Consider the following 25959-nt stretch of genomic DNA (forward strand, 5'->3'; position numbering starts at 1 on the left):
TTTCAATCTAATCAATTATTACACAGTCATTACACCACATTTCTGCTCACAACATTCCACAAAGGCAATTAATTTATAACATTTTGAAATTCATTGATCTGATACTCCCTATGTGCTATGTTTATGTGAACTTTGCATTATATAAAACATGAATTACATTGTGACACGATAAATACAGATACTATTCCACAGTATTTTACATGCGGCAAGATAAGGAACTGCGTAACATTTTTGATGGTATACAATTATGAATTTTGCGCGCAATGGCTACAGTACTTGTGATTATTACTCATGGATATTGTTGAGTCAAACATGTTTGTCCAATTTAGTCTTCCGTTGTTCATTACATCTTGAGCATGTTGAGAGTGTTTCATGAAAGGATTTTATCCGACAAGTCCTGAAAGGATTTTATCCGACAATTACCGTAGTAACAGTACCTCTCACCCAATCAGAATCAGGGAAAGTTTTCAGATCTGACAACTTGTCGGACAAAAATGTTGATGAAACGCTCCACTGAATGTTTATGCTGTGATCTTTTTCAGTTTCAGTATTGTCTATTGTAATGGTTAATTCCTATTAATCTTCAACTGTATTTATTCATATTAATCTGCAACTTATCTGCTTTCATCCAGTCTGCAACAAACTTCATTCTTAGCTAATTCCAACAAAGCGATAACATTTATAGTACCATTTACATGGAGTACAAATTTAATGTTTAAGTATAAACGTAAATCAACTTAAATCTTAAAAAGCAAAGGACCAAGTATACTTCCCTGCGGGTCAGAATGATGATTTTTCAATTCAATATTGATACACCTGTGAACCCGTAAAGCCCTAAGCCCGTTATACGTCAATTATCTCATATCATTCAAGAGCTTTTTTAAGGCCAACAAGTACCTTTATAGTATATACTAACACTAATACCAGGTGCAAGCCAATTTTAAGTCAAACCAATCACACGTTTTACAATAGTTTACAAGTAGACAATTGAATATTAATCGGTTTCTTGTGACAGAAAGTATGAATTCATTTTCTACAATGGACAATTAACATTATCATGTTGTTTGTCATTTGTCCCAAGACTACCCATTAGTACTTTCTTACCACAAATCCAGTTGAAGTTCCTCTTCTGTTTCGACAGCAAGTTGTGAAAATGGTTGATTTGTTGGGATTACGTGTTGAATGCTGAAATGGAGTGAAAATGGCTGATTTTTTTCTATCATGCAAGCGGGAAGACAAAGTGCACTCTGAACCTTTTATTTTCATAAAGAATTTCTCCTGAATCCTTTTTTAAATGCATGCAAATCGATGCGTTATTTCTCATTCTAAAACATCTCTAGAGATGATTAGGCTATTTAACATGTTTATATACTTTTTGAAATGAAGGCGAAGAAGCAGACCATCAACATGCTACAAACGTCCAGCGAAGCGGAACCTGAAGAAATTTTTAGAAAAATAAAATAGAGATGAAAATAGCAAGCCAGTGAAAAAATTAAACCGAAAGTTAAATCTATCTTTTTTCTTGGTAATTATGTCCTAAAATGTCACAATAATACAGTGTTCATCCCATATTGGATGGCTTTATGGGATATCTGATAAAGTCCAAGAGTTAAGGGCAAACCTTCTGGACATGAAATAAATTTAAAAGTGAGTATTTTGACAAAGATAATGATATAATTATGAATACAGTGTCACACATTTTGTTCACATACAGTGCATGTGAACAAAACACGTGACACTGTTCTTTTCTACTGGGAAACCAATCAGGCGATTGAATTAATTATCCAATCAGATCATAACTTACTCATTGGGTCGTCTTATCCAATCACATCTCCGTTCTCTACATTACTCTTCTCCAGCCGTAAGTATTTCAAGATGCATGGCGTCTGATTTCATCTCTCTCTGACCGTTGATGGCGTCCATCGCTGCTTGAGCCAATCAAAACAACCCCCTCCCTCCCATGCCCCCCCCCCCCAATAAAAGTAAAACGTATACGAAATTTGAAAATTACCTGATGCGTCTGACCATCCAATCACATCTCCATTCTCTTCGTTAGTTTTCTCCAGCCATTCCATGAGGGGCTGAAAGTATTCCAAGATGGCGTCTGCTTTCATCTGTCTCTGACCGGTGAGGGCCTCCATTGCTTCAGGCCACGGGCGGCTTTTGCCCAGTGATAACATTGCACTGCCAAAAAGATTGATGCATTGAATTTGATTTGCAATTTATTAAAGGAATTTTCACAAGAAACTAGCAAAGAATCATGACCATTTAATATATGTACTTTTTTGGCTTGCTTCGTCTGAAGTTCAGGATATCGTTGACAAAAATGATGACTTTACCTCATCGATAATTTTACAGGCAAAAAAGGTGATCATTCTAAAATAGAATTGCAATCGCAATGAATCAGTATCATTGACTAATAGGAAGTATCAATCCAGGACCAAGGAAAAAACATTGTGATTTAGTTTAAGATCAATGTTAAAACTATGATAATGACAATATATCAATTCGGGACTAGCCTTGATTGGCATTTTGCTGTTTATGTAAGATCCAAATTATCATTCCCCCCCCCCCCTCTTTACCGGATGTACTCTATTTTTAGTAGATGTACTTGATAATCAATCAAATTCAATTGAATACTTTAAAAATATATTTATACTAACGCCAATTTGTCGCCAGCTTCAGTGGATTGATAGAAGTCGCATTTATGGAGTGGTCCCGTATGACCCGCTGACTGGCAAAGAGACTGATAAAACTGGAACTGAATTATAGTCCGGATATAGTATCTGAAAAAAATACAAAGATTACCAAACCTGAAATGCGTAAGCACGGTATGCTGTATATCCAAAAAATATAAATAATAATGAGGCGCAAATATGACGATCTTTCGTCAATTACATGAAATTAAAAATGATTCAGTTATTTTTTTGGTAAAGACCAAGACCAAGCGATGGCTTTAACAAAATCTCATTAGATCATTAAAAAACATTTGTGTCGGCATTTATTGATAATTCAAAACAAAATCATATATCAACATCCTAAATGATTGATCGAGTGGCAAATTTCGACATGAACACAATATTACAATGCACACTTAAAATGTTGGGCGACATACTGTCACTGTGGGTAATGTATGTTGGTAACAAATATATGTATATTTGGGGCAATTATTATCCAATTATTGAGCAAATTCATTACCCAATTATTAGTTTTATTACCCAATTCGGACAGATTTTCACCAATAGTTGTTTGGAGAGTATGTTGCACAGGGTTGATTAAAAGTTGGGCATTTTTTGCCTAACTATTCTAAGAGTGTAGAAAATAGAAATTAATACATAAGTACAAACTATCAAAATGCAGGGACCAGCTATCATTATCAAAATGCTTGAGAGAATAGCAGCCAATGGAAAGTGGCTGAATTAAAACTATTTAGAAAAATGCGGGTTTACATCGTTTCTCTGAAGTAAAGAGAAAGAGAGAAAGAGGGAGGGTGAGATCGCTGAGGTGTATATAGAGTGATTGGGGGTTCTCGTGAAGGCGAGATTTTTACAAATACTTTGATAAAAGGTACCTCTTCAACGATACATTACTTCAAATTGAGAGTAGTTCGAGAGGGAATCGCAATTAAAAGAATAAAATTTATAGCTTACCCAATAAATGGATATGATACAATGATATGAAGCATGGCACCGGCCTCGAAATCTTCTTCAGTTCTTTCAACAGGGGCTTTGACCCCGATCAGATCGTTCCTTTATAGAAAAAGAGCATTGAGAAATATAAAAAAAAAACGTGTATATCGGTATAACGTTGCGACGAAAGGAACTCAGATCGTTGATCTCATGTGCTTTTATCATTTGTCGTAAGCAAATTTGTCATGAGTTAAACTCAATGGTCTGAAACATGGATATCAATTTTGAAAGAATTTCATGGAACGTAGACCCCCTTATCTATCCACACACCCACACACACCCACAAACACCCCCCCCACACACACACACATACCCTCACCCATACATCCTACATTGGCCTACACGTCCTAAACGCCAGCAAACAAGTTTTTTTTTTTTAACAAAGTGTTTACAATCTCCTCAGCGAGTCAGGACGTAGTGTCAGTGATGTAGTGATGTGGAGCGTTGTGGCCCAGTGGATTAGTCTTCAGACTTTGAAACAGAGGGTGGTGGGTTCGAATCCCAGCCATGGCGTAATTTCCTTCAGCAAGAAACTGATCCACAATGTGCTACACTCAACCCAGGTGAGGAAAATGGGTACCGGTAGGAAGTAATTCCATAAGAAGCTGTGTGCGCTATGAACGCCTAGCTTAGCCGGATATAGGAGCGCCTTGAGCACCTAACAAGGTGGATAATGTGCGCAATATACATATCCTATATTATTATTATGTATCGCGCTTGACATTTAACATGTTAGCACATTTTTCATCACTTGCCTAATCCCTAAAAAGTTGCTTTCTGATATGGTTTTAAAATTGATTCATTCTCGCGAAAGCGTTCATTTTAGTCTTATTTTTTATTAACGTATCTAATTATTCATCTATATATTCATTCTTTATATTACTAATTTGTTCCTTCATCCACACTAATCAACATTATCTAGGCCCACTTAACATATTTATCAATCGTAATTTCGTTTAATATCAATTCATTCTCTATTTCTATGCATCCATGCTGTAGTTGTGAACATTATTTTTTGGAGGGGGAGGGGTGTGAAAATCATTTATTTATACTGCATATCAATGTATTATTCATTCAAAATGTTAATTAATCAATTAGTCAGCTAATTAGTTATCGAGAATGGTAGGCTCCTTTTGATATTAATCATACTTAAGTTGCCACCATCTTGCTGTTCCCGCATTGACGTCTGTTTTCCCGCTGAATACATCCCACCTCCATTGCTCCAAAGCTAAGCTGAATGGAAGGGTTCCAATCGTTGGTAACGCCATCTTCAATAAGAAGTTTATATCTGTGTTTGTTACTAGGGTAAAAAGACAAAGTATAGTAAAAGTTTAGTAGAAGTTGGTAAGGACAGTTTTTCATAGCTGAGGAATGATTGCATATCGGCCAACCATGCCAACTATAATACGTAAATAGGGTAAAATTCACAGAACAAAATGCTGAAATTTTCATCGAAATTGAATAACAAAGAAGGAAGTTATTGTATTTTAAATTTTATCAATATTTCGTGAAAAAAGTTCTACGCACATTGTCATGAATATTCATTATGATGAAATAATTCGCGGCCGTAATAACTAATGCACTCAATCAGTTGTCAATCAAATTGTTTTGGTTCTTGGTAGAAAATTTTTGAATAAACCTAATTTCATATGAAAAAAATACAAAAGAACAAGTAGGGATATGATATCACCAGCCCATCTAATTAATATTCTTTAAGACATGCCTAGAACTGTTTCACCGGAATAATGCAAATCTTTAGAATTCAATAACTTCGTTATTTCTTTTCCGATGTTGATCAAATTTTCAGCATTTTGCTCTGTGAATTTTACTCTATTTATTGAGGTATGATTATTCCCAGCCTGGAAAATCCCTTTAAAAGTATTCTAAGATTTGTACCCATAATGCATCGTTCTCCAGGCCAATTCAACCCCTAGTAGAATTCTACTTACCGTTCATAGAATCGTCATCCCCGTCAAACAATCCAACCACTTTCAAATGTTTGGGCGTGGCTACCGATTGTGCCATCACTTCTCCAATGGCTTCGTGGAACGCGCCGTTAGCTCCCCCGCGGAAGGATACCGGTTGGTGTTTGTAATTCATAGCATACTGGATATGACCAAACTCGTGGTGAACTGTCATAAAGTAGTCCATGTTCACTTCCGTACACATCTTAATCCTGAATAGAAAATAGCGAATAACTAAATAACGATGGCGTCATATTTTGTATATTTTTGGTAGTACAATTTACCGTTTGATACCAGCTTTTCCATTTCCTTTTTTCACAACATGAAATGTCCTAAAATAGGCCTCCGTTTTCTCTAACCTCATTCAAAGTTGAAAGTTTATACTGTTCTCTAAATTGACCAAAACTAGAATGTGAGTTACACTTGCAATTATTATCAATTTAAAGAGTTGTGCTCTTTTGTTAAATTCGCGATGGAAGGTATCACTATCAAATATTGTTGACTACGCTTTCAAAATCTGCGAACCTGTTCACAGTGATGTCCCTGAACCCCTTGCTCAATTCCACACACGGGTATATAATTATCCAAGAACACTAACTAAAGCATTGGAGCAAGGTACCATGACATGATGGTCCCCGTTCTGGTGCCGGAAAAGACGCTGATTCGCGTCCCTTACAACTAAAAAAAAAAAAATATGGCCCAGTATCCCCCACCCAAATACGCTACAGTATTAAACCATAGGACCTAAAACCTCCGTCACACTAGAGGCGGAATGAGCCGGAATGCCGTCGGAATGAAAATTCTTGGTACATTCCTGGATATTCGAAGCGCATTCTAAAAATTTTGACTGCATTCTGAGTGCATTCCAGACATTTGGGTCCATTCTTGTGACCGGCCCGAATGTTTTGCTCATGTTCAAAACTTTCGAAGTGCATTAGAGGTGGAGAAATATCGAACGACATTTCGAAGTGCATTCTGACTGCTCTCTGACTGCATTCTAAATATTCTTGCGACATTCTAAGAGCATTCGAGGCATTCTGATCGCATTCTAGAGAAAACCGAATCGCATAAAACGCGACCAGCTGCTGTTGTAACGTCATTTGGCAGTAGAAGTCACCCGGTCATGTCGCAAAAAGGAAGATATTTTTGCAAAAAGCAGTGAAAATTCCAAATCCCTCCCAAATGTGGCACGAATTTTGAAAGTTCTTCATTCCGGCTGGTTCTGCTCGATTCCTGCTGATTCCGAATAAGTGTGACGGGGGTATAAGATTAAACTGACCTAAAGTCTTCTCTGTTGAGGAAGTCCCATGCTTGTGGGTGGCAGAGCACTTTCCTCCCATCATCGGGTCTCTCGAACATTGAATTCTCCCAGAATGCATCGTTGGCCGGAAATAGACCCATGGAGCTGAAGAAATCATCTGCCATACGGAACAGCCTGTCCACCGTATAATTCTTTCGAGGAGAAATATAGAGTGGGAATTATACTTTAGAGGAATGTTGTTTTCATAGCTAGCCACCTTTTTTCAAGATGGTTCCCAATATTCAAAGAAAGGACCACAGTGATATGACGTTGGGAATGTCCCGGAAAGTGAATCAAATTAATTACGAGGTTCAACATTGGAATCCCGCAAAAAGCACGGCATGATAATTTATGAATGAGTTTCGCTACGCGATGGACGGAGAGTTCAATAAAGAACACAGTCAATGTTGCAAATGCCCGTCAAATGACACAGAACTGCTGGGATGGGAAGTCATTGTCGAAAATTTGTGAACAGGAACAGCAGTTTCGTCCTCTGTTTCGGAGTTGCAGAAAAATTGAAAATGATTATTTCCGGAGGGGGGGGGGGCAGTCAAATATATCTGTACACATGCGTGACCAAATTATTTCCAAACACCCCCTAAACGAGTTTTTCTCTGTGTGCAAAAAAAAACAACCCTAAACAAGTTTTTCGCGGGGCCTCATTTACACATTTTGACGCCCCCAAAAAGTTGTCGCCAGAGTATGAAAAATTGAAAAATTGACCCCTACACAAGTTTTTTTCCGTTTCTTAGGCCCGTTCCCAGGGTTGTTGCTTACGATCGGGAAGAACCGGAACACTTCATAAACGAGGAGGAAAAAGCCCCGGGGAAAAATATTTGGTGAAAAAACATATTCTAAATACGTTTGGCTAGTCATAAAAAAGGCTTTGGAAAAAACATAGGCCTACCCTAAATACGTTTGACTCCGTGAATGACCATTGGCCAGTCTTTCAAAACCACCCTTTTTGGGGAAAAATCGGTGTTTTTGAAACCCCTAACGAGTGCACGGAATTATTTCGTTTGTCTAGAGTCAAGGACGGAAATGCTGTTTTCATTCACCAATTTTCGACAAAGACTTCTTTTTCATAAAGGGCATTGACAATACATTTTCTTGAACCCTTCGTATATAATCTAATGGCTAATTAAGGCCTACTCTACCTGGTTAGTATACTTTCCATTCATGATCTCACCTGTCTAACCATTTCATCAGACACGTCGATATTAGGAAGATCGGGGTACGGTACCACGTGTGGATAGATGTTCCAGAAACGTCCCCACATGTCCCCTGTGAAGTTTGGACACACAAAAATATTAATTGGAAATGAAGATTGATACTGAATCTTTGCAGGTATGATTAGGAAGGAATATCAGCAACATCAATTAGCGTATAACGAGTCAAAAATGTTACTGGATCGGGGGGGGGGGGGGGGGTTCTCAACAGTTTCAAGCGAGCGCAGCGACTTGGGGGGAAATTCTTGCAATCTTGACAAAAATCTTTGCCATTTTGAAATGAAATTCTAATTTCGTTTCAGATTTTTTACATACATGTAATATTCAATAGACCATCACGATTTTGATGACTTATTTTGCTCGTCAGATATTGTTTACCCCCTAAAATGCGGATGACCTTTGGCCTCGTGTTTCATTTTGGACAGATTCGTTTAACCCCTCTTAATGCTGTTTTCTAGGTACGCCCTGAACGTTCCATGGCAACTCCACGGGGGTGGGGTGGGGATAATTGGATTATGATTGGACGGGGGTGTGAGGCTCAGGGCTTGAAATCCTTAGGTACCCATCTCTGATGGTCATTTAACCGTGAAGAGGTACCCATGTCTAAGGATTTTTCTCCAAATAAAGACCCGGCCATGCCTCAAGATTTTCCTTAAAATATAGACAAATTTTTAAAGATTATTTCTGCTTTTTTTAGCTTGTAATCCAATGTGCAATGCAAAATACATACATGCGCTGCATGTATGCACTATGTTGCACGGTAACTGCATGTACGGTTGGTCGACTGAGCCAGATATGCATAGAGTGACGTACCCCGGTGCCCATTGCTATCGTACTAAGATATTGAAATACTACAGGTAGAATACACTCGTCCAGGGGTCCAGCTACTCGTACTCTCGACCGGGGCCAATATAGACATTTCCGGGTCTTTTCCTGGGGGTTCTTATAAGTATATTTTATCATAAACGCAATCATTTCTAAGGATTATTCAGTTGAAAAATAATACCAATGGCTAAGGATTTGTTGCAATAGCAAGACCCGTGTCTAAGGATTTGTTTGCAATAAACTACCCACTAGAGCGGCAAATCCCCGTATGCGATATACAAGCGAGTACCTCCCCCCCCCAGTGGCGTAACTACGGGGGGCATGGGGGGCACGTGCCCCCCCCCCCCAATCGGCTGGCCCAAAAAAAAACGGGGAAAAGGAGAAAAAGAGGGAAAAGGGAAGAGAAACGTAGTGGGGAAAGAAGAAATTATTGTTCATTATAATGTTATATTATGTTATGTTATATGTTATGTTAAACAAGAAGCATTTTTTTTCATAGCTTTATAAAACATTTGCTTCATTGTGTCTTCATTGTTCATGTTGTTCCTGGTGTTCGCATAGACTGTTTAACTATATATATAATCCCGTTGCACTAAAACCTCCCGTTTTCAAATCAATATACAACAAATATATTTCCTTGCAATTCGAGTAATTATTGTTTTATGTAGTGACATATTCTTCGTTTTCATGACTACTTAAAGTGATTGCCCTATTTTAAGGTCTTGATATAAAACATTTTCTGTCCGTGCTAACGTTTGCATAAGTAGATCGGTGAGATTTCTGCTCTTCATTAACTTAAATCAGTCCTTAAAACGTCAATTTTTCTGATCTGAATATAAAAAATGTTCAGCTCGCGCGCTTCGCGCTCGCATCACTTGGTTAGTGAAAAACATAGGGTCTTAGTGAATTTCTACAAACAAGCCTTAGAATGCCCCTCTTCAGGTCTGAATTTCCTACATAATTTTAAGCTCGCGCTTCGCGCTCGCAGTATTTGATTAGTGAGATGCATATGATAATCATGATTACAATTACTTCAAAAAGTACTTCATGTGTTTACATGTAATTCTAACAAAATCAGCAAGCGCTTGGCACTTGCATTAGATGACTATGGTAAGATAATTATGTATACCCTTAATGAATTCCTAAAAAACACAGTCCTTAAAATATCCATGTTTGGGGTCAATATATACAAAAAATTTAGCTCGCGGTTCGCGCTCGCATCATTTGGTTAGTGAAATATGCACGGTCTTAGGGAATTCCTACAAACACGCCTTAGAATACCTCTCATCATGTCTGAATTTCCTAAATTTTCAGCTAGCGCTTCGCGCTTGCAGTATTTATATAGTAAGATGCGTTTGATAATCATGATTACAATGACTACCAAAGGTGCTTCATGACTGTGTTTAGATGTAATTCTGACAAAATCAGCAAAGGATGGCACTAGCATTAGATGACTATGGTGAGATATTTGTACTCCTGATGGATTCTGAAATATAGTTCTTAAAATTTCCCTGTTTAGGGTCAATATTTACAATTTTTTTTAGCTCGCGCTTCGCCCTCGCATTGTTTGTTTAGCGAGACAGTTTCGTATCATGATTAAAACAAAATTTATAGTGTCCCTTTTTAGCTCTGAATATCAAACATTTTCAGCTCGCGCTTCGCGCTCGCATTATTCAATCAGTGAGATACATGTCCGTTTAATGGCACTGCATGTCCATAAAATATCTCTATTAGATCGGTATGACAACTGACATGACAACTGAGCGCGCTTCGCGCGCTCCCTAAGTGACTCAAAATATTTGCTGGTGCCCCCCCAATGCCGTGACCCACGGTACGCCACTGTCCCCCCCCGAAGGGGGGGAGTGGCAGCTCACTCACCTAGTACATTCGCCGGGAGGTGGCCAGTGAGGGGGACGTGCTCAGATCCGTAGATTCCATTCAGCTTTCGTCTCACATAAGCATGCAGCTGTTTATAAAGTGGTAGAATAGCATTGTAGAGTTCATAAACCTGTGTCTCGAGGTCGTCGCCATAATCAGACCTCCAGTAATCGCCGAGGTCATCATACCCTGTATAAAGAAACAAAAAATGCATCCAGATTCTTATTTGAAAAAAAAAGATATATGGCGAATTGTGTGAATGAATCCTCATCGACGTTATTATTCATCATTCGTCACCACTATCATGATGGGCGATTCCATACGTGTCATACGGGACATTTTGACAACATTTTCTAGTTTCCTAGCCGAATGCTTGAGAAATAAAATATTTAAATTTGTCAGCGATAAAGCTATAGTGGATAGTCATGTGAAAAACTCATAACCAACACACACACACACACACACAAACAAATGATTATGGGTAAATTATAGGTGAAAATGTTGTGTCGTACGGGACGCAGACATGTCCCGTGCGACACGCAACATTTTAAGCTCTAATTCACCTATGGACGACATATTTTTGTTGGTTGTCAGTTTTTTTGCATGTCTACCCAGTATAGTAGTTTAATATTACCACAAAGCAAATTGAAGTTTTTCGTTCGTTTAGACAGCAGGTTGATAAATATTGTGAAAATGGCAGATTTTTCTAGCATGGAATCGCCGTGATTATCGCTATTATCGATACCAGCAGCATGCAGCGGCTGCACCTTGATCATCATTTCACAAGCAGAGGCATCATCACCACCATACAACAACAGACCACCATCAGTTCATCGTTATATCAAAAAGTTCTTTTGAATGCATAATGTTATCATGATTATTATCATCGTCATCATTATCATCGGCAAAGTAACAATCATGGTCGTCGTCATCATCATCATCATCCACATAATTATAATTTTTCATTCAATAAGAAACGGATCCACAAGGTAAAGGTAAATGGGTACCGGTAGGAAGTAATTCCTTAAAAAGCTGTGTGCGCTTTGAACGCCTATAACTGGGTAATATAGGAGCGCCTTATATATCATGTGCGCAATATAAATACCCTCTATTATTATCATCATTATCATCATCATCATCATCACCACCACCATTATGATAATAAGAGTATAAGGTATTTATATTGCGCACATATCCACCTTGTTAGGTGCTCAAGGCGCTCCTATATTACCGGCTAAGCTAGGTAAGGCGTTCAGAGCGCACACAGATTCTTAAGGAATTACTTCCTACCGGTACCCATTTACCTCACCAGGTGGGTGTTTCATAAAGCTGTTCGTAGGTTACGAATGACTTCACGCACGACTGGTGATGCTTTTTTATGCTATGTGTTATCCCTATGCAATTGAGTTATAACCTAAGAACATGTTCCAGTCATGCGTAAAGTCGTTCGTAACTTTACGAACAGCTTTATGAAACACCCACCTGGGTTGAGTGCAGCACATTGTGGATCACTTTCTTACTGACGGAAATTACGCCATGCCTGGGATTCGGCCCAACGACCGTCTGTTTCAAAGTCCGGAGACTAATCCACTGGGCCACAACGCTCCACAATTATCATCATCATCATCCTCATCATCCTCATCCTCATCATCATCCACGTCATCCTCCTCCTCCTCATCATCATCATCCACATCATCATCATTTTAAACATGTTTCTCCACTTGAAATCTTACCATTCGCCCTTGCTCCGTCATTCGCTATATCCACGTATCTTACGTAATAAGGTTTGTTGGCTTTCCCTATCGTATTACGGAATTCCTGCCAAACCCACACTAGTTCACCCCAGTCCGTTGAGGTCGCCAAAATTTCCGTGAGATCTGAAAGAGAAAAATTAATAAAAGACCCAAAATTAATGATAAATCGCTCCCTGTTTTATGTTTCATTTCTTTGCCGTTGTCATTCCTATTTCAATCCCTATTCCGCCAATTCACATTCCAATTCCCATTTTCACTACCATTCCTATTCATTTTCCAATTCCCATTATCCTTTCTATACATATTCCCCTTTCCAATTTTTATTTCAATTCCTATTTCCTTTTCCATTCTAATTCCAACTCCTAGTACAATTCCCATTCCCGTCCCCTTCCTACATATTTCAAGTTTCATTAATTTTTCAATTCCCATTAATATTCTCGGTCCCATTCCTTCTCACAGTCCCATTCCTTCTCACAGTCACATTCCCATTTTTTCTATTTACATTCATATTCATTTGCACATTCCTTTTCCCGTTGGCTCGAACTCACAAAGGTGGGCTGAAGTTATACCGGGTTAAAGTTTAGCCATGGGTCATAATACCCGGGTATAACGTTAGTCCACCGTGCTATTCACACATGGTGGACGAACCAAGCCATGGGTTAATTTAGCACCCGGGGTTAAATTTAACCCATGGCTGAGTTATACCCCGGTATTAACTTCAGTCCACCTGTGTGAATTCGGGCGATTATTTTTTTGTGTGTGGGACGCCCAGATTGCTGGAAGGCACACTTAGGAATTCGCTTGGAAGGATGGATAGACGTATGGATGTCTCTCGACAACCCTTTCACTACAAAAAGGGGCACTGGCGGATCCAGGGGGGGGGGGGCACAGCCGACCCGTGCCCTCTCCCCCTTGAGAGGCACAATTATTTTGTTTATGTAAACATGCCGTTGAAATAGAAATGTGCCCCCTCTTTTGAAAATGAAGACCGTGTTTTTTTTGTTTTTGTTATTTTTTATTTTCAATTTTTTCATTGGGAAAATGTACCCCCCCCCCTTCTTTTGGAAAATCCTGGATCCGCCATTGAAAAGGGGAACCTGACCAAGAAAGCCAACTTCGATTTCGATGGCATTTCGATGGTCATTTTATAATCTAGGGTTCATCACAAATCTTTGTGGTACGAGGACCAGATCGCCCCTACCCCTGTTCCACCGACTCTGCATGATGCCGGGGGGGGGGGGGGGGTGCTATATACGTTCAGTCTCACGAGATGGATATTTGGTATATATACAATAAAGGGAAACCTACCCGGTTCAAGTTTGAGACACTCTGATGGATCATCAGGTCGACATATTGGAGTTGAGCTGTATATCTTTTTCATCTCGGCCATGATCTCATTGTACTGTTAGAGTATGAAAGCAAAGTTAATTTCGAATCTAATAAAAGGGCGATTCCAAAGAGAGAAAGAAATCTGTACACCCGAATCCCTATACATGAATTCTTCTCCAAAGGACTGTAAATGCAATGCTATAATATTTTAGACTGTTATAAACTCAATAAGGCATATTGCCTTTTTGTCGACCGCTAATTTGACATAAATTGTTTTCTTCGTTGTACGTTAACTTATTATCTTTAATGCTATTTTCTGTAATCATGTAGGTATGATTATGTTCATAATTTTTACTTGTATGTAAAAACAATTTTATTCAATTCAATTGTGAACTTGATTTTTTTTCATTTTGTTAATGAAGACAAATTATACACAAAATAAGTATTCACAACGATATACAGATCGAACTCAAAACGGAATCGACCGTGTGTCTTGCCGAGATCGATTGAATAAGGCTTAGTGAACAAAAATGGCAAGCAAGAATCACTTTGAACTATGAGCACAAATAAAATGATAACAGATGTTGAAATGAACTAGTTTAAAAAAAACAAAGTTACCAGTCCAGCCACTTCCTTACTCTGATCTAATAACCGAGTTCACTTTCAGTTCCGTTATCATTTTGTTTGTTCTTGGTTTCCTATATTCATCTGGAAAATTACTTGGCAAGTTTGATTTTGCTGTACTCTATTGTTATTTTTCGTTGCTTTCAGTTTTGTCAACTTGCTTAGTAGTTTGAATCATTTGTTTCATTTTGTTGCATTTAGCAAAATACTGAAGTAGGCTAAGAGCCCCCTAAGAGCAGAAATATTACTTTATCCAACGACACACATCGTGTGAGCTAGCACGTCATCCTTTCTAATATTTGGTATACCATCATTTTGTTCACTATATTTCACACATATATTCATTTCATACGACTTTGTATTGTTTTCATTCATTTACAAGGGGAATACATTTAAAGTCCATTTAAAGTCAGAAACAATAGTTCACCTCCTGTACGGTGTCGTTGTCGAGTGCAGATACGCCGATGTCGGCTATAAAACCAAGTAGACGCTGAACGTCCTCGGGAAAACTATCCTTGACATCGTCGAACTCGCGAGCCCTCATCGCAGAGTTCTTGTGAAAAACTGACTCTTTCAGACTGGTTTGAACCTGAAAATAATGGTGAGAGGGAAAATATTCCTTGATTTTTTATATCGTTTGGTTTGTTTATTGCATTTTCTTTCATTCATTGCACCATACAAATCAAAACTACAAAAAGGCAATAAATAAGTAAACGAAGTGAACATCGAGTTGAAGATGGGTAATACTGTTACAAACGAAATGTGAGCTTCTCCATTATAATTATTACAATCATTGCATCAACATTCCCGCAATCATCACAGTCATCATCATAATCGATCACTCCGATATCATGATTTTTATCAGTATTATCGCCATAACAAACATCACCATCAATATAATCACCACCATCGTATTCACCATCATCATCGCCATCATCATCACCACCATCATCATCATCATCATAAGCCATATACATACACTTTTCTCTTGATTAAAATCGGTAAGGTTGGTCACGAAATCCCAGTTTGCCGAGTTGGACTCGAAGAACACCATCTCCGCTGTCGAATTATACTCATCCAAGAAAGCCAAAGCTTCTTCCAGACGATCACCACTTCCATCGACATCATTGATGCTGACCAGTTGGGATGGAGGCACAACGAAGGCGACGATGATCGCGAGAAGACACAAAATATGGCTCTGGGAACTCATGATCCCGTGAGACAGCTTTGATCACTTTATAACGCTATTGGTCCTGGTATTCTTCCTGCCAGCTATCCTATCATGATTTTGCTTCCACAAGCTCGTAAGGAAACGAGGAATAAAAACCGGCTTGCCCGGACTGTCGGTATCTCTCTAATTATAACCAATGTGGCAAATCGATATTGATTTTCCATGGGTGTAGGGAATTTTTTTGTGAAGTTCCTCTTGTAACTGGTTTGCGAGGAAATTTGCATACATTTCTTCCATGCTCGAATCCTGATGGAAGTGGGCGTTGCCCCCTTTTAAACGGGAAAATACGTTCCAACAAGTGGTCACTGTGGTGATGACTTTTTCCTTTCTTTGAAAATTTCACTTGCACCGCTCCTCCCCATAAAAAATATAAAAATAGTATTGATTACCATTGTTACCATCATTACTTATCATTATACTTAGGTGGCGGAAACAGGGGGACAGCCCCCCCCCCTTAAATTTGAGGTGGGGGGGGGACGGTCCCCCCTAAATTTTTAGTTGATAACCTTTTTTTTCCTTGTAAATTTTTTTACCTGTGTCCATCACAAAATTTCAGGTGGACCCCCCTAAATTTCTTGGCTTCCGCCGCTAATGTCAACATATATATATTTTTTTTGGGGGGGGGGGTAGTTGCCCACCCCTCCCCTCTCTCTGGTCAATCCTCGAACCGCCCCACCACTATTTATCTTTCGATGTTGTTGTTTTCATTTTATTTTTTTTGGTTTTTGTTTTGTTTTGCCTTCAAGTGTACCAGTTGTGACGATATGTGGAGCGTTGTGGCCCAGTGGATTAGTCTCTGGACTTCGAATCAGAGGGTCGTGGGTTCAAAATCCCAGCCACGGCATAATTTCCTTCAGCAAGGAATTCATCCACAGTGTGCTGCACTCGACCCAAGTGAGGTAAATGGGTACCGGCAGGAAGAAATTACTCAAAAAGATGTGTGCACCTGAATCGGTAGCCTAGCTTAGCCAGGTAAGAATAATAGCAGGACCTGCTGAGAGAACAGTTTTCGGAACTAAAGTGGCTACCCTGGGTAAATATACCATTATCACTTTGATATCAAACACTGTTTTTATCTATCCATCTACATGAATCAAATAAGAAAATGTCAAGTTTTAGTCATTCTGCAAAAAAAAATGAGATGACCTTCGACCTTGGTTGATAGACCCTGATCATATTACTAGAAATCTGTAACAAATAATATGTGACATTCTATTGTGAATGTGTCACAGTTTCATGAAATTGGGCTTTTTTAAAATGTACTTTCAAAGTCAGAGTTGCCAACATTGATATTTCACCTTTCAGGGAGAATTAAATGAAAAAAGTAGGGAGATCTATTCTCTATTAAACACAATCCAATGAAAGAAATGAAATTATGTAGGGGCGGATCCAGAATTTTCCAAAATTTCTTGTACCCGAAATAAATTACAAGCCATGACATATTCCCCATCTTTTATATTTTTGCCTTGCAAAGCGGGGAGGGGGGGGGGGCAAAGGCCGGATTTGCCCCGATCTCAGGGGCGTCGATCCATTTTTCAGATTGGGGGGGGGGGCAAAATCATGAATCAACGTTCCAAAGGCGCTCGATCGTACAAAACAAACAACACTAAAACACACACACACACACACATATACATATATTTATATATGACATACATACACGTATATCTCACCAAAAATTAATGCGAGCGCGAAGCGCGAGCTGAAATTTTTTAGTATACAGACCTTTAGAAAGGAAAAGGGTACCTGTTTAGGACTGTTTGTTATAAACTCATGAGTAGGATACATATCTCACTACACAGATAATGCAAGTGCCGAGAGCGAGCTGAAATTTCTATATATTTTGACCTGAAAGCCTGATATTCTAAGCATTTTTGGTACCAATGATTAAGATTGGTATCTAAAAGAACAATAGATGTGAGCGCGAAGCGCGAGCTCAAAAATTTGATATTTCGATCTGAACAAAATGACATATGAACGTTTTTGATAAAGAACAAGATATATATCCAATAAAAAGATTATTGCAAATCGAAACGGGAGTTCTTTTGAGGTTTAGAACTGAAAACGGGATATTCTATTCACCTATTTAATCATGAAAAGTATGTGTTTTTGCTAGAGAAATGATGCGAGCGCAAAGCCCGACCTGAAAATTTGTATATTCCAATCTGAAAAGCGGACATTTTTAGCACAATTTGAAATAAAGAACTAGTTGTGTATCTCAATCTCGCTTGCTGAACATTACAATATTATTTTATTTTTGCACATCCGGAACTATTGGAGGGGAGGGGGGGGGGGGTTAAACGATCTGTTTGCTCCCCCAATATTTTAATTGGTGGGGCGATCCCCCCCCCGGATCGACGCCTCTGCACGACCTGGATCCGCCATAGAATTATGAATCAGGAAGAAGTTGAAAATCTGCAGGGTTTTCTTTTCATTTGAAAAGCGGCCAATTTTCATAGAATCTCCCTGGCAATCAGGAAGACTTGGCTGCCCGACAAATTTATGTCGAAATTTCAGATATGACATTTCAATTATGATCAGATTTCAACCTGAACTTAAACTTTGACACTGACGACACTATAACAAAGGCAATACCTAGCATATCCGGCATCTCGCAACGATATTTAACACAATTTGAATTTCAGCCAAGTTGACACTGTAGTGAATTATATTGGTGACATAAATTGAGAATATAGAATTGAAACTGATGAAGATATGACATAAGTAGCATTTTTTGTGATCTATGAATACATTTCATATAAATTAAGCATAAATAATTTTCTAGTCAAAATTTCTTAACTCTGTGTAGAACCTTGGTGAACCTCATGTAGCTCTCAGATGGAACAAAAATAATCAAAATCAATCAACACATAAATGAGTATTTTTTCTGAGTTTAGAAAATATATGAATAAATTAGCATATTTAATGAGTTTCAAAATTCTGTGTTGAAATTTTGTATCACCACCTTGAGTTATCATATAAAGCAAACAAAATTGAAATTGATCAACAAATGAAGGAGAAAAAACATCTTATTGTAATTTATGAAAAAAATTTGCATAAATTAGCATAACTAATTTTCTAAACAAAATTTCAAAATTTTGCGTACAAGTTTGGTGAACCTCATGCAGCTCTACCAGATGGAAGAAAAAAAATCAAACTCGGTCAACAAATAACGAAGAGGCATTATCTGTGATTATGAATAAATTTCGCATGAATTAGCACAAATAATTTTCTACTGAAAATTTCAAAATTCTGTGTAGAAGTTTGGTGGGCCTCATGAAGTTCTACCAGACTAAAGAAAAAAAATCAAAATCGGTCAACAATTAAAGAAGAAGCATTTTATGTGAATTTTTTAAATACACATAAATTCGCATTTTCAATGAGTTCCAAAATTCTGTGTAAAAGTTTTGAACCCCCACCCCACCTAATGATATCATATAAAGCTAACAGATTTGAAATCAGACTTAAAATGACGAAGAAGAAGCATTTTGAAATTCAGTCAACAAATAAAGAAGAGGCATTTTCTGTGATTTATATATTTTGCATAAATCAGCATAAAAATGGTTCTAGTCAAAATTTCAAAATTCAGAAGTTTGGTGAACTTCATGAAGCTCTACCAGATGGAAACAAAAATTTCAAAATCGGTCAACAGAAGTATTTTTTGTGAATTTCGAACAAAGTGCATAAATTAGCATATTTAATGAGTTTCAAACCCACCTAGTGCTAGCATATGAAGCAAACAGAATTGAAATAACGAAGAAGAGGCATTTTGAAAATGTGGACGGACGACGGACGCCACAGCATAAGCTCATCTGGCCCTTCGGGCCGGATGAGCTAAAAATGTATAAACATAATAAGAAATGAATGTCAAAGTTGTTGAAGTACTTCATTTCGTGGCGTTATCTTTCAAACATACAACATTCCTTGGTTTCATGTCGATATTGTGCGAGACCGATCGTTACAATGGATGGAAATAGCCTACATGTATAATTGAAATTGCTGATGAATACACCAAATTATTAGATATGAACTATCGATAAAAATGATCTAATAGAATTATAAACATCACACGGGACAAAACAAGGTATCATATGAAACAAATAAACTGAGACTTCAATCAATGTTTGTATTATTTCTTCCAATTTAATCAATAATTGTCATAATACCAGATTACCGCTCATCCATCCCACAAAACAAGCCCATATAGGCAATGAATTCATTTCATTAAGCTTTACAATTCATCGGAATGGCACTACCACCATCACATGTACTAACAATAAAGTTTTTTTTATAATCTTTGCAATAAATTATTATGATTCCTCCTCTGACCACTTAATTAAAGATCTTAATTGTCACACAAAAAGTAAAATAAAAAGAATTGATTTAAATGTAAAAGCAATAAATATAGATAATTTGGAATAGGGACAAACCCTTCAACTCATGATGTAAAACAAACAAATAATACGATCAACAAATTATGATCAAGTCAGAATTGTATTGAATCTATATATCCCCCTTTTCTCTTCTCTCTCTCTCCTTTCTCTGATTTCACTAAGAACGGTAATAACAAAATCTGACAAGACATTACACCACTTAAATAAAGAGAGGAATCAATCAAATCTAAATCAATTAATTCTTCCTTTCAGTATTTAAGTCTGATTTCCTATTGTAAAAAAAAAACCAAAGACTACACACGTATATAATACATGGAACCACATTGCTTTCAAGCAGCAAACATTTGGGCAATGCCATAAAATAATCAACCTTTTAGTACGTCCACCCCCTCCCCATTTTTCTAAAGTCTTACCTTACTTCATAAACTGACTAGGTCATGGTCCCTTGAGAACATTACAGACTGTCAAAAGAACAAGAAATTACAGACAGGAAATTTCATGAAGGTCCCACATATAGGGGGTCAAACTTCCTTATTCATAGAATTGCCCATTTGTATTCTTCATAGCCATACAAGAACATTTCTCGACAGTGCTAGGAATGAGTCCAAACCTTTTTCTCTTTTTTATAAATAATCATTTCATGAGAAAACATTTATGATATGTCTTTTATAGTAGTATATTGCAATTTAGTAACCAATTGCTAATGAGTTTCACTGACCCCAAAGAGGACTACATGTGCAATACAAGAACTTGCATGTATCTATATAGTCTAGAATACATGTATTTTGTAATAAAGTCTTCATGTACTGTGCATTTCAATGAAATACTAGTATACCACTAAAGATATCCAATAGTGTAAAATTTCAACATTATATGCTAATCGAAAATTCGATAAAACCTATATCCAATCATTCACATTTCCAAACAATCTAATTTCTCCTCCTAGATATCAATAACAAGATTATCAGACAAAAATTGCACCAATCATCGTAAAAAATATAACTTTGACATATGCAGAAATTGCCAAACAATTTCAATGGAAGTTACACAATCTAAAATACAAATGAAAAAATTATTCTCGACATACTTGTCTATAAATGTTGGCTGATATTGTCTATAAATATCGGCTGATATCAAGATGTTTTCTTCATAGAATTACTGTTAATTCATAGGCACATAACTACTTACGATTCAAACGCTATGCGAGTCAAACTGAATACATTAGGAATACAATCATATTTCAAGACAGAATAACACCACCAACTTCCATTACGTATATTCAAACATCTGAAAATTCTGAACAATTCACTACATTTCAAGATTTGAAGATAAACAATAACATACACCTTCTTTTTAAACAAAATGAATATGAAATAAACAAATACAGAACAAAACAGCATATTTGGAAATATTTCAAAGAATGATTATATTATATTTGAAAGTTAGACAACAAACTATACAGGTACAGTAAACCATAGGTGTTTTCATATGGTCATAATGATCAAATTTGTTTATTGCGACAAAGGCAAATTCAACTTTCAATGTCTTGTAAAAAGTCAGATACTAGTTCAGCCCAGTGCATTGAAGTCATATCTTATGGATAATTGAATTAATGAGATTAAAAATATATAAAATATAAAACAGCCCTGCTGTTACCAGAGCAGATAGGTGCTACATGTATAAAGTTGGTTAAATAATAAGGGTAAGTACTAATGATTTCACGAAAAGGTGCAAAAGTGTGCATGTGTGTATGGGGGGAGGGGTGGCTTGGAACACTTAGATAAAATTACTCTACTTCTCTTGGACATGAATCACAGATTTATCAGAGGAAATGTAGGGTTGAGTAAGGGGTAGCCTGGAGAGATAAGCAAATTTTCTAAGCTTTTAAATAAATCTGTTTTCACCCATCAAATTGGCAATAATGACAAGATTTCATTGAAAAGCCGCCACTTTGCATTTTAACAGTGATTTAATTGCTTTCATTACATTGCCAATTCAGAAACTGTATTAATGATTACCTTTATTTTAAAAGACATCTTGAATGCGGAATGTATAAGACTGGATTGACAAAAAAAATAATTAGATTTCTGCCAATGATATAAAACTGTTAACTTAAATTTCAATATATATATATTTCTAAGAAGCAACTATGTATTTACAAAATAATTAAGTATAGATACAACACTGCATAAATTGCTGAAATGTCTCTTTTCCAAATGAGATATATTTAAAAAAATAATAATATAATTTCAACTTATCGCTACAAACCATCTAATAAATCTGTATAAAATGTCAATATGTGCACATTTTCATAACTAATAAATGAATACTTTTAACTGAGCAATAGTGGTGGAAACTAATTGTCCTGTTATTACATTATCTGTATTTTGCAATTAGCAATTTTACAAACTTAATATTCATGGTAAGTAATTTATCCAGGATTTGGCACTACATGAAACTGTTACAAAAATATGATTTTTCTTAACTTATTGAAATTCTGTTTCACCATTTACAGGTATATGAAAATATAAAATCACATCATGGATAAAGAAAAAAAGTGCCCAAGATGCAATTTTAAGAACATGAATTGATTTGTTCGAAAAAAAAATTAGAATTATAAGCAAAAATATAAATTAGACTAATAGGTGCTAATGGACTAAAATATAAAAGAAAGTGAACATGGAATATGAATGAAGTGCAGGTCATAAACTCTATATTCTTTTAACATAAAAATTGCAAAATATACTATGAACATTGTAAATTAAAAGGATGAACACTCTTAATAAAAAAAAGTGAAAAAGGAATTTGACCTATTTATCAGAATGTGAGAAAATAAATTTGACTAGCTACATTCAAACTATGTAATATGTGTATGTTGTGCAAGATTAATATGTGGAACTCCAAAAAAGTACTATTAATTGCATAATGACCCCCCCCCCCTCCACCCATAAGAGGAGTCAGGGGCAAGGATCGCTCCGGATGCACAAGATGCATAATAGAGCAGGAAAATTCTGCCATTCTATCTAATAACCAGTTGGTCCTATCGCCATTTAGTCCATATACATGTACCATAGTTGTGCAAAATGAATGAAAAGAGAATGGGTATTAGACCAACTGGTTATTAGACGAAATGATAATAGACGAACTGGTGATTAGACAAAGTGATGTTGGACCACATGGTTGTTAGATGAAATGTTGATGGACAGAATGGCATTAGACTAAATTAAGGTAGACCATGTGGTGAGTGGACGAGTTGGCAGTGGACGAACTGGCAATTTACCTATTTGGATTTATTGTTTATCGTGGAGAAAATATTCTGACTTTTGAATATATGAATGAATGATTAATGATGACAACAAAGATGATGATGATGATGACTACGATCACTATTGTAAAAATTCTCCCATGTATCCATCTTTGGGTAAAAACTGATTTGTGTGAAAAGCAAAATGAACCAGACAAACCTGGAATCAAAAGAACTTAAAGACCCTGACCAGACCCACAAATGAAACTGACAAATCATATCCCAATCGAGAGCCACCCCACTATATCAATTACTTGACACAGAAATGCAAGCTTTATGCATTTTCACTGCTTACCAGCCGAGTATTGTGCTAAAAGGAAACAAAAATACAAGGAGTCAATCCATCCAAATCCATCATATCAGAAAGAACAAAATGAGAGGAGCAACCTAAAACTTGTTTCATCAAAATCGGTTTTAGAATAAGCGAGTTATGGAAGTTTGAAAAGTCTTGTTGTACTTTTGGGGATCCTCAAATTGGCAAACAGGCTTCGGAACGGCTGGTTTGTGGTCAACTCTCCATTTGTTTTGTACACAAATCTTCAAATTTTCCCCTTTATCTTACATATTTCACATTATCACCTCCGGACCTTGACACATGTGACGTGAATAAATTTTCCCATGACATATGCTTTGCTAAGAAAGAGGAAAGATGCAATTTGAAAAATTTGTGTACAAAACAAATGGAGAGTTGTCCACAAAAATCTGTGATTCTGAATCATGGTGGCCAATTTGAGGAATCACATAGAAAGTACAGCAACACTTTTTATAAACCATCCATAAATTGCTTATTTCTTGACCAATTTTTATGAAACTTGTTTCAAGTTGTTTCTCTCATTTTATTCTTTCCAATAAGATTACTTCTCTTTTGGGGTTTAGTTTCCTTTAAGAATGGATCCCATATCCTGCTTCGAAAATAGGCTTTCTTGTGCTCCTTACCAACATGGTCTTGAGGCCGGTAAAAAGAACAAGAAAGCCTGTTGTTGAAATCCATTCAACTTGAGTTTTCTTATGCAAAATGCTCAGCTGCCAAGCCATAAATATGCATAAAACTGACATGCAAGTACTGTGTAGCTCCTATTTGTCAATTTCACTTCAACTCTGGTATGGGTCTTTAAAGAAATCAGACAAAGTAGAGACAAGGTGTGGATGTGTGAAAATAAGATCACTATTGAATTTCAAATTGGCAGCAATTTGGTGAGGAGAATATGACAGATGGAAAGAATAGCTGTCCAAGTTGCAAGGACAAAATTATCACTTTGGAGGTTTCTTTCTAGGATCCCTCCCCCATAAGCTTTAGGGCAGTAACATAGATGATATATTGTATTGTCATAGCTTTTCACTGCAGGGATCATCTTGCCTCAATGAATGACCTTACGGTGATGATTGTAAGAACAATATCTCTGAATGTTCATCAGATTTCACTGAAATTGCCCAAATCCTCCACTCTCTTTGGAGTATCCGAGCCACTCACAATGTGAGGCATTTGCAATAATGGGCAAAAATGACACTAACTTACATGTTTACTCACATGTATTCAATATTACTACCAATGTTGTTCAACTGCATCTTATTAATACCCCCTTCAATTTGACAAGAAAATTGGCAGGACTATCGATTTCATTGATTAAGCATGGCTAAGACTACAAGTTGCTTTGGAATCATTCAGTTACCTAGCTGGCATGGTGTGGCGGTTACTGCTGTACAGAAACATGCAGAACAGAAAGGCCAGAATTCACAAAGGGGTTTTACAGCTCTGGAAATGAGCTTGGATAGCAGACAAAAGAGGCACATAAGTGCCTTTTAAAAAGTCAATTCAGGAAGGTTCCATATACATGCATCCCATGTACATAGAGGGTTGGACATATGGTCTTGCCCGCTAAACTTCCTTTGTGAATTCTGGCCGGAGTGTGTTCGACGATGGCAGATCATATCGAAGGCTAAATTCACATGAAGTCATTGGAGTGGAGCCGAAACGCTTCTTCCTCGACGTTACCGGAATCGCTGACCTGGGAGTACCTGCGCATCTCTTCGATCAACATGATGTGCTCCCGGCAGCTGTAGTACGAGGTGATATCAGTGCTCAGCACCGCGCTGCCCCGCCAGACGCCGCCCTTGCGCCGCGACGACCGTTTCCGTCTCAGCACCACCGCCCCTTCGCTGACCACGCCTCCTCCGGTGGCCCCGGCTCCTCCCCCCGGAGGTAAGGCTCCTGCCACGCCTCCTCTGCATGCTGCTGCATCTGGTAGCTGTAGGTCAAGGAGCCCTTCCTCTTGACCGTGGATGGGGTCGTCAATGGGTAGCCAGCCGCCCCTGAAAACATTACAAAGAAATTCACAAATGCATAATCACATGGAGAATGAAAATATGTAAGGATAAGCAAATTGTGCACCGTCCCTATCCCTAAAACCTATTTACATGGGGCTCTTGAACATTTTTCA

General features: G+C 37.4%; 2 protein-coding genes across 6 annotated transcripts in view; both read right to left on the reverse strand.

Annotated features, from left to right (window-relative positions):
- Positions 1 to 1364: 1364 nt before the first annotated feature.
- On the reverse strand, positions 1365 to 16143 carry LOC121425956 (angiotensin-converting enzyme-like). The gene is made up of 13 exons (XM_041622085.1): positions 15572 to 16143; positions 15020 to 15181; positions 13948 to 14041; positions 12619 to 12762; positions 10886 to 11074; positions 8143 to 8237; positions 6933 to 7105; positions 5639 to 5865; positions 4839 to 4989; positions 3651 to 3749; positions 2664 to 2786; positions 2012 to 2184; positions 1365 to 1435 (listed from the first exon to the last, which is right to left on the reverse strand). Exons 1-13 carry the CDS (start codon positions 15800 to 15802, stop codon positions 1365 to 1367), a joined length of 1932 nt encoding a protein of 643 aa, XP_041478019.1. The 5' UTR covers positions 15803 to 16143.
- An 8265-nt stretch (positions 16144 to 24408) lies between these two features.
- Positions 24409 to 25959, reverse strand: part of LOC121426764 (golgin subfamily A member 4-like) — an 81776-nt gene continuing 80225 nt past the window's right edge. For 3 of the 5 annotated variants that reach the window (XM_041623154.1, XM_041623153.1, XM_041623152.1), the window contains one exon: positions 24409 to 25831. In XM_041623154.1, coding sequence (XP_041479088.1) covers positions 25465 to 25831 — 367 coding nt within the window. In that variant the 3' untranslated portion in view covers positions 24409 to 25464. The remainder of the gene's footprint in view (positions 25832 to 25959) is intronic. The other 2 variants (XM_041623155.1, XM_041623156.1) reach the window with 2 other exon arrangements.

The sequence above is a fragment of the Lytechinus variegatus genome, chromosome 13 (genome assembly GCF_018143015.1).
Source record: "Lytechinus variegatus isolate NC3 chromosome 13, Lvar_3.0, whole genome shotgun sequence".
NCBI classification, from domain to species: Eukaryota; Metazoa; Echinodermata; class Echinoidea; order Temnopleuroida; family Toxopneustidae; genus Lytechinus; species Lytechinus variegatus.

Coding starts and splice junctions, on each gene's coding strand:
- LOC121425956 (XM_041622085.1), bottom strand. CDS start 15,802: ATGAGTTCCCAGAGCCATATTTTGTGTCTTCTCGCGATCATCGTCGCC. Junction 14,042..15,019: donor ACAACGACACCGTACAGGAG/GTGAACTATTGT, acceptor ATACTCTAACAG/TACAATGAGATCATGGCCGA. Junction 4,990..5,638: donor GGATGACGATTCTATGAACG/GTAAGTAGAATT, acceptor TTTTTACCCTAG/TAACAAACACAGATATAAAC.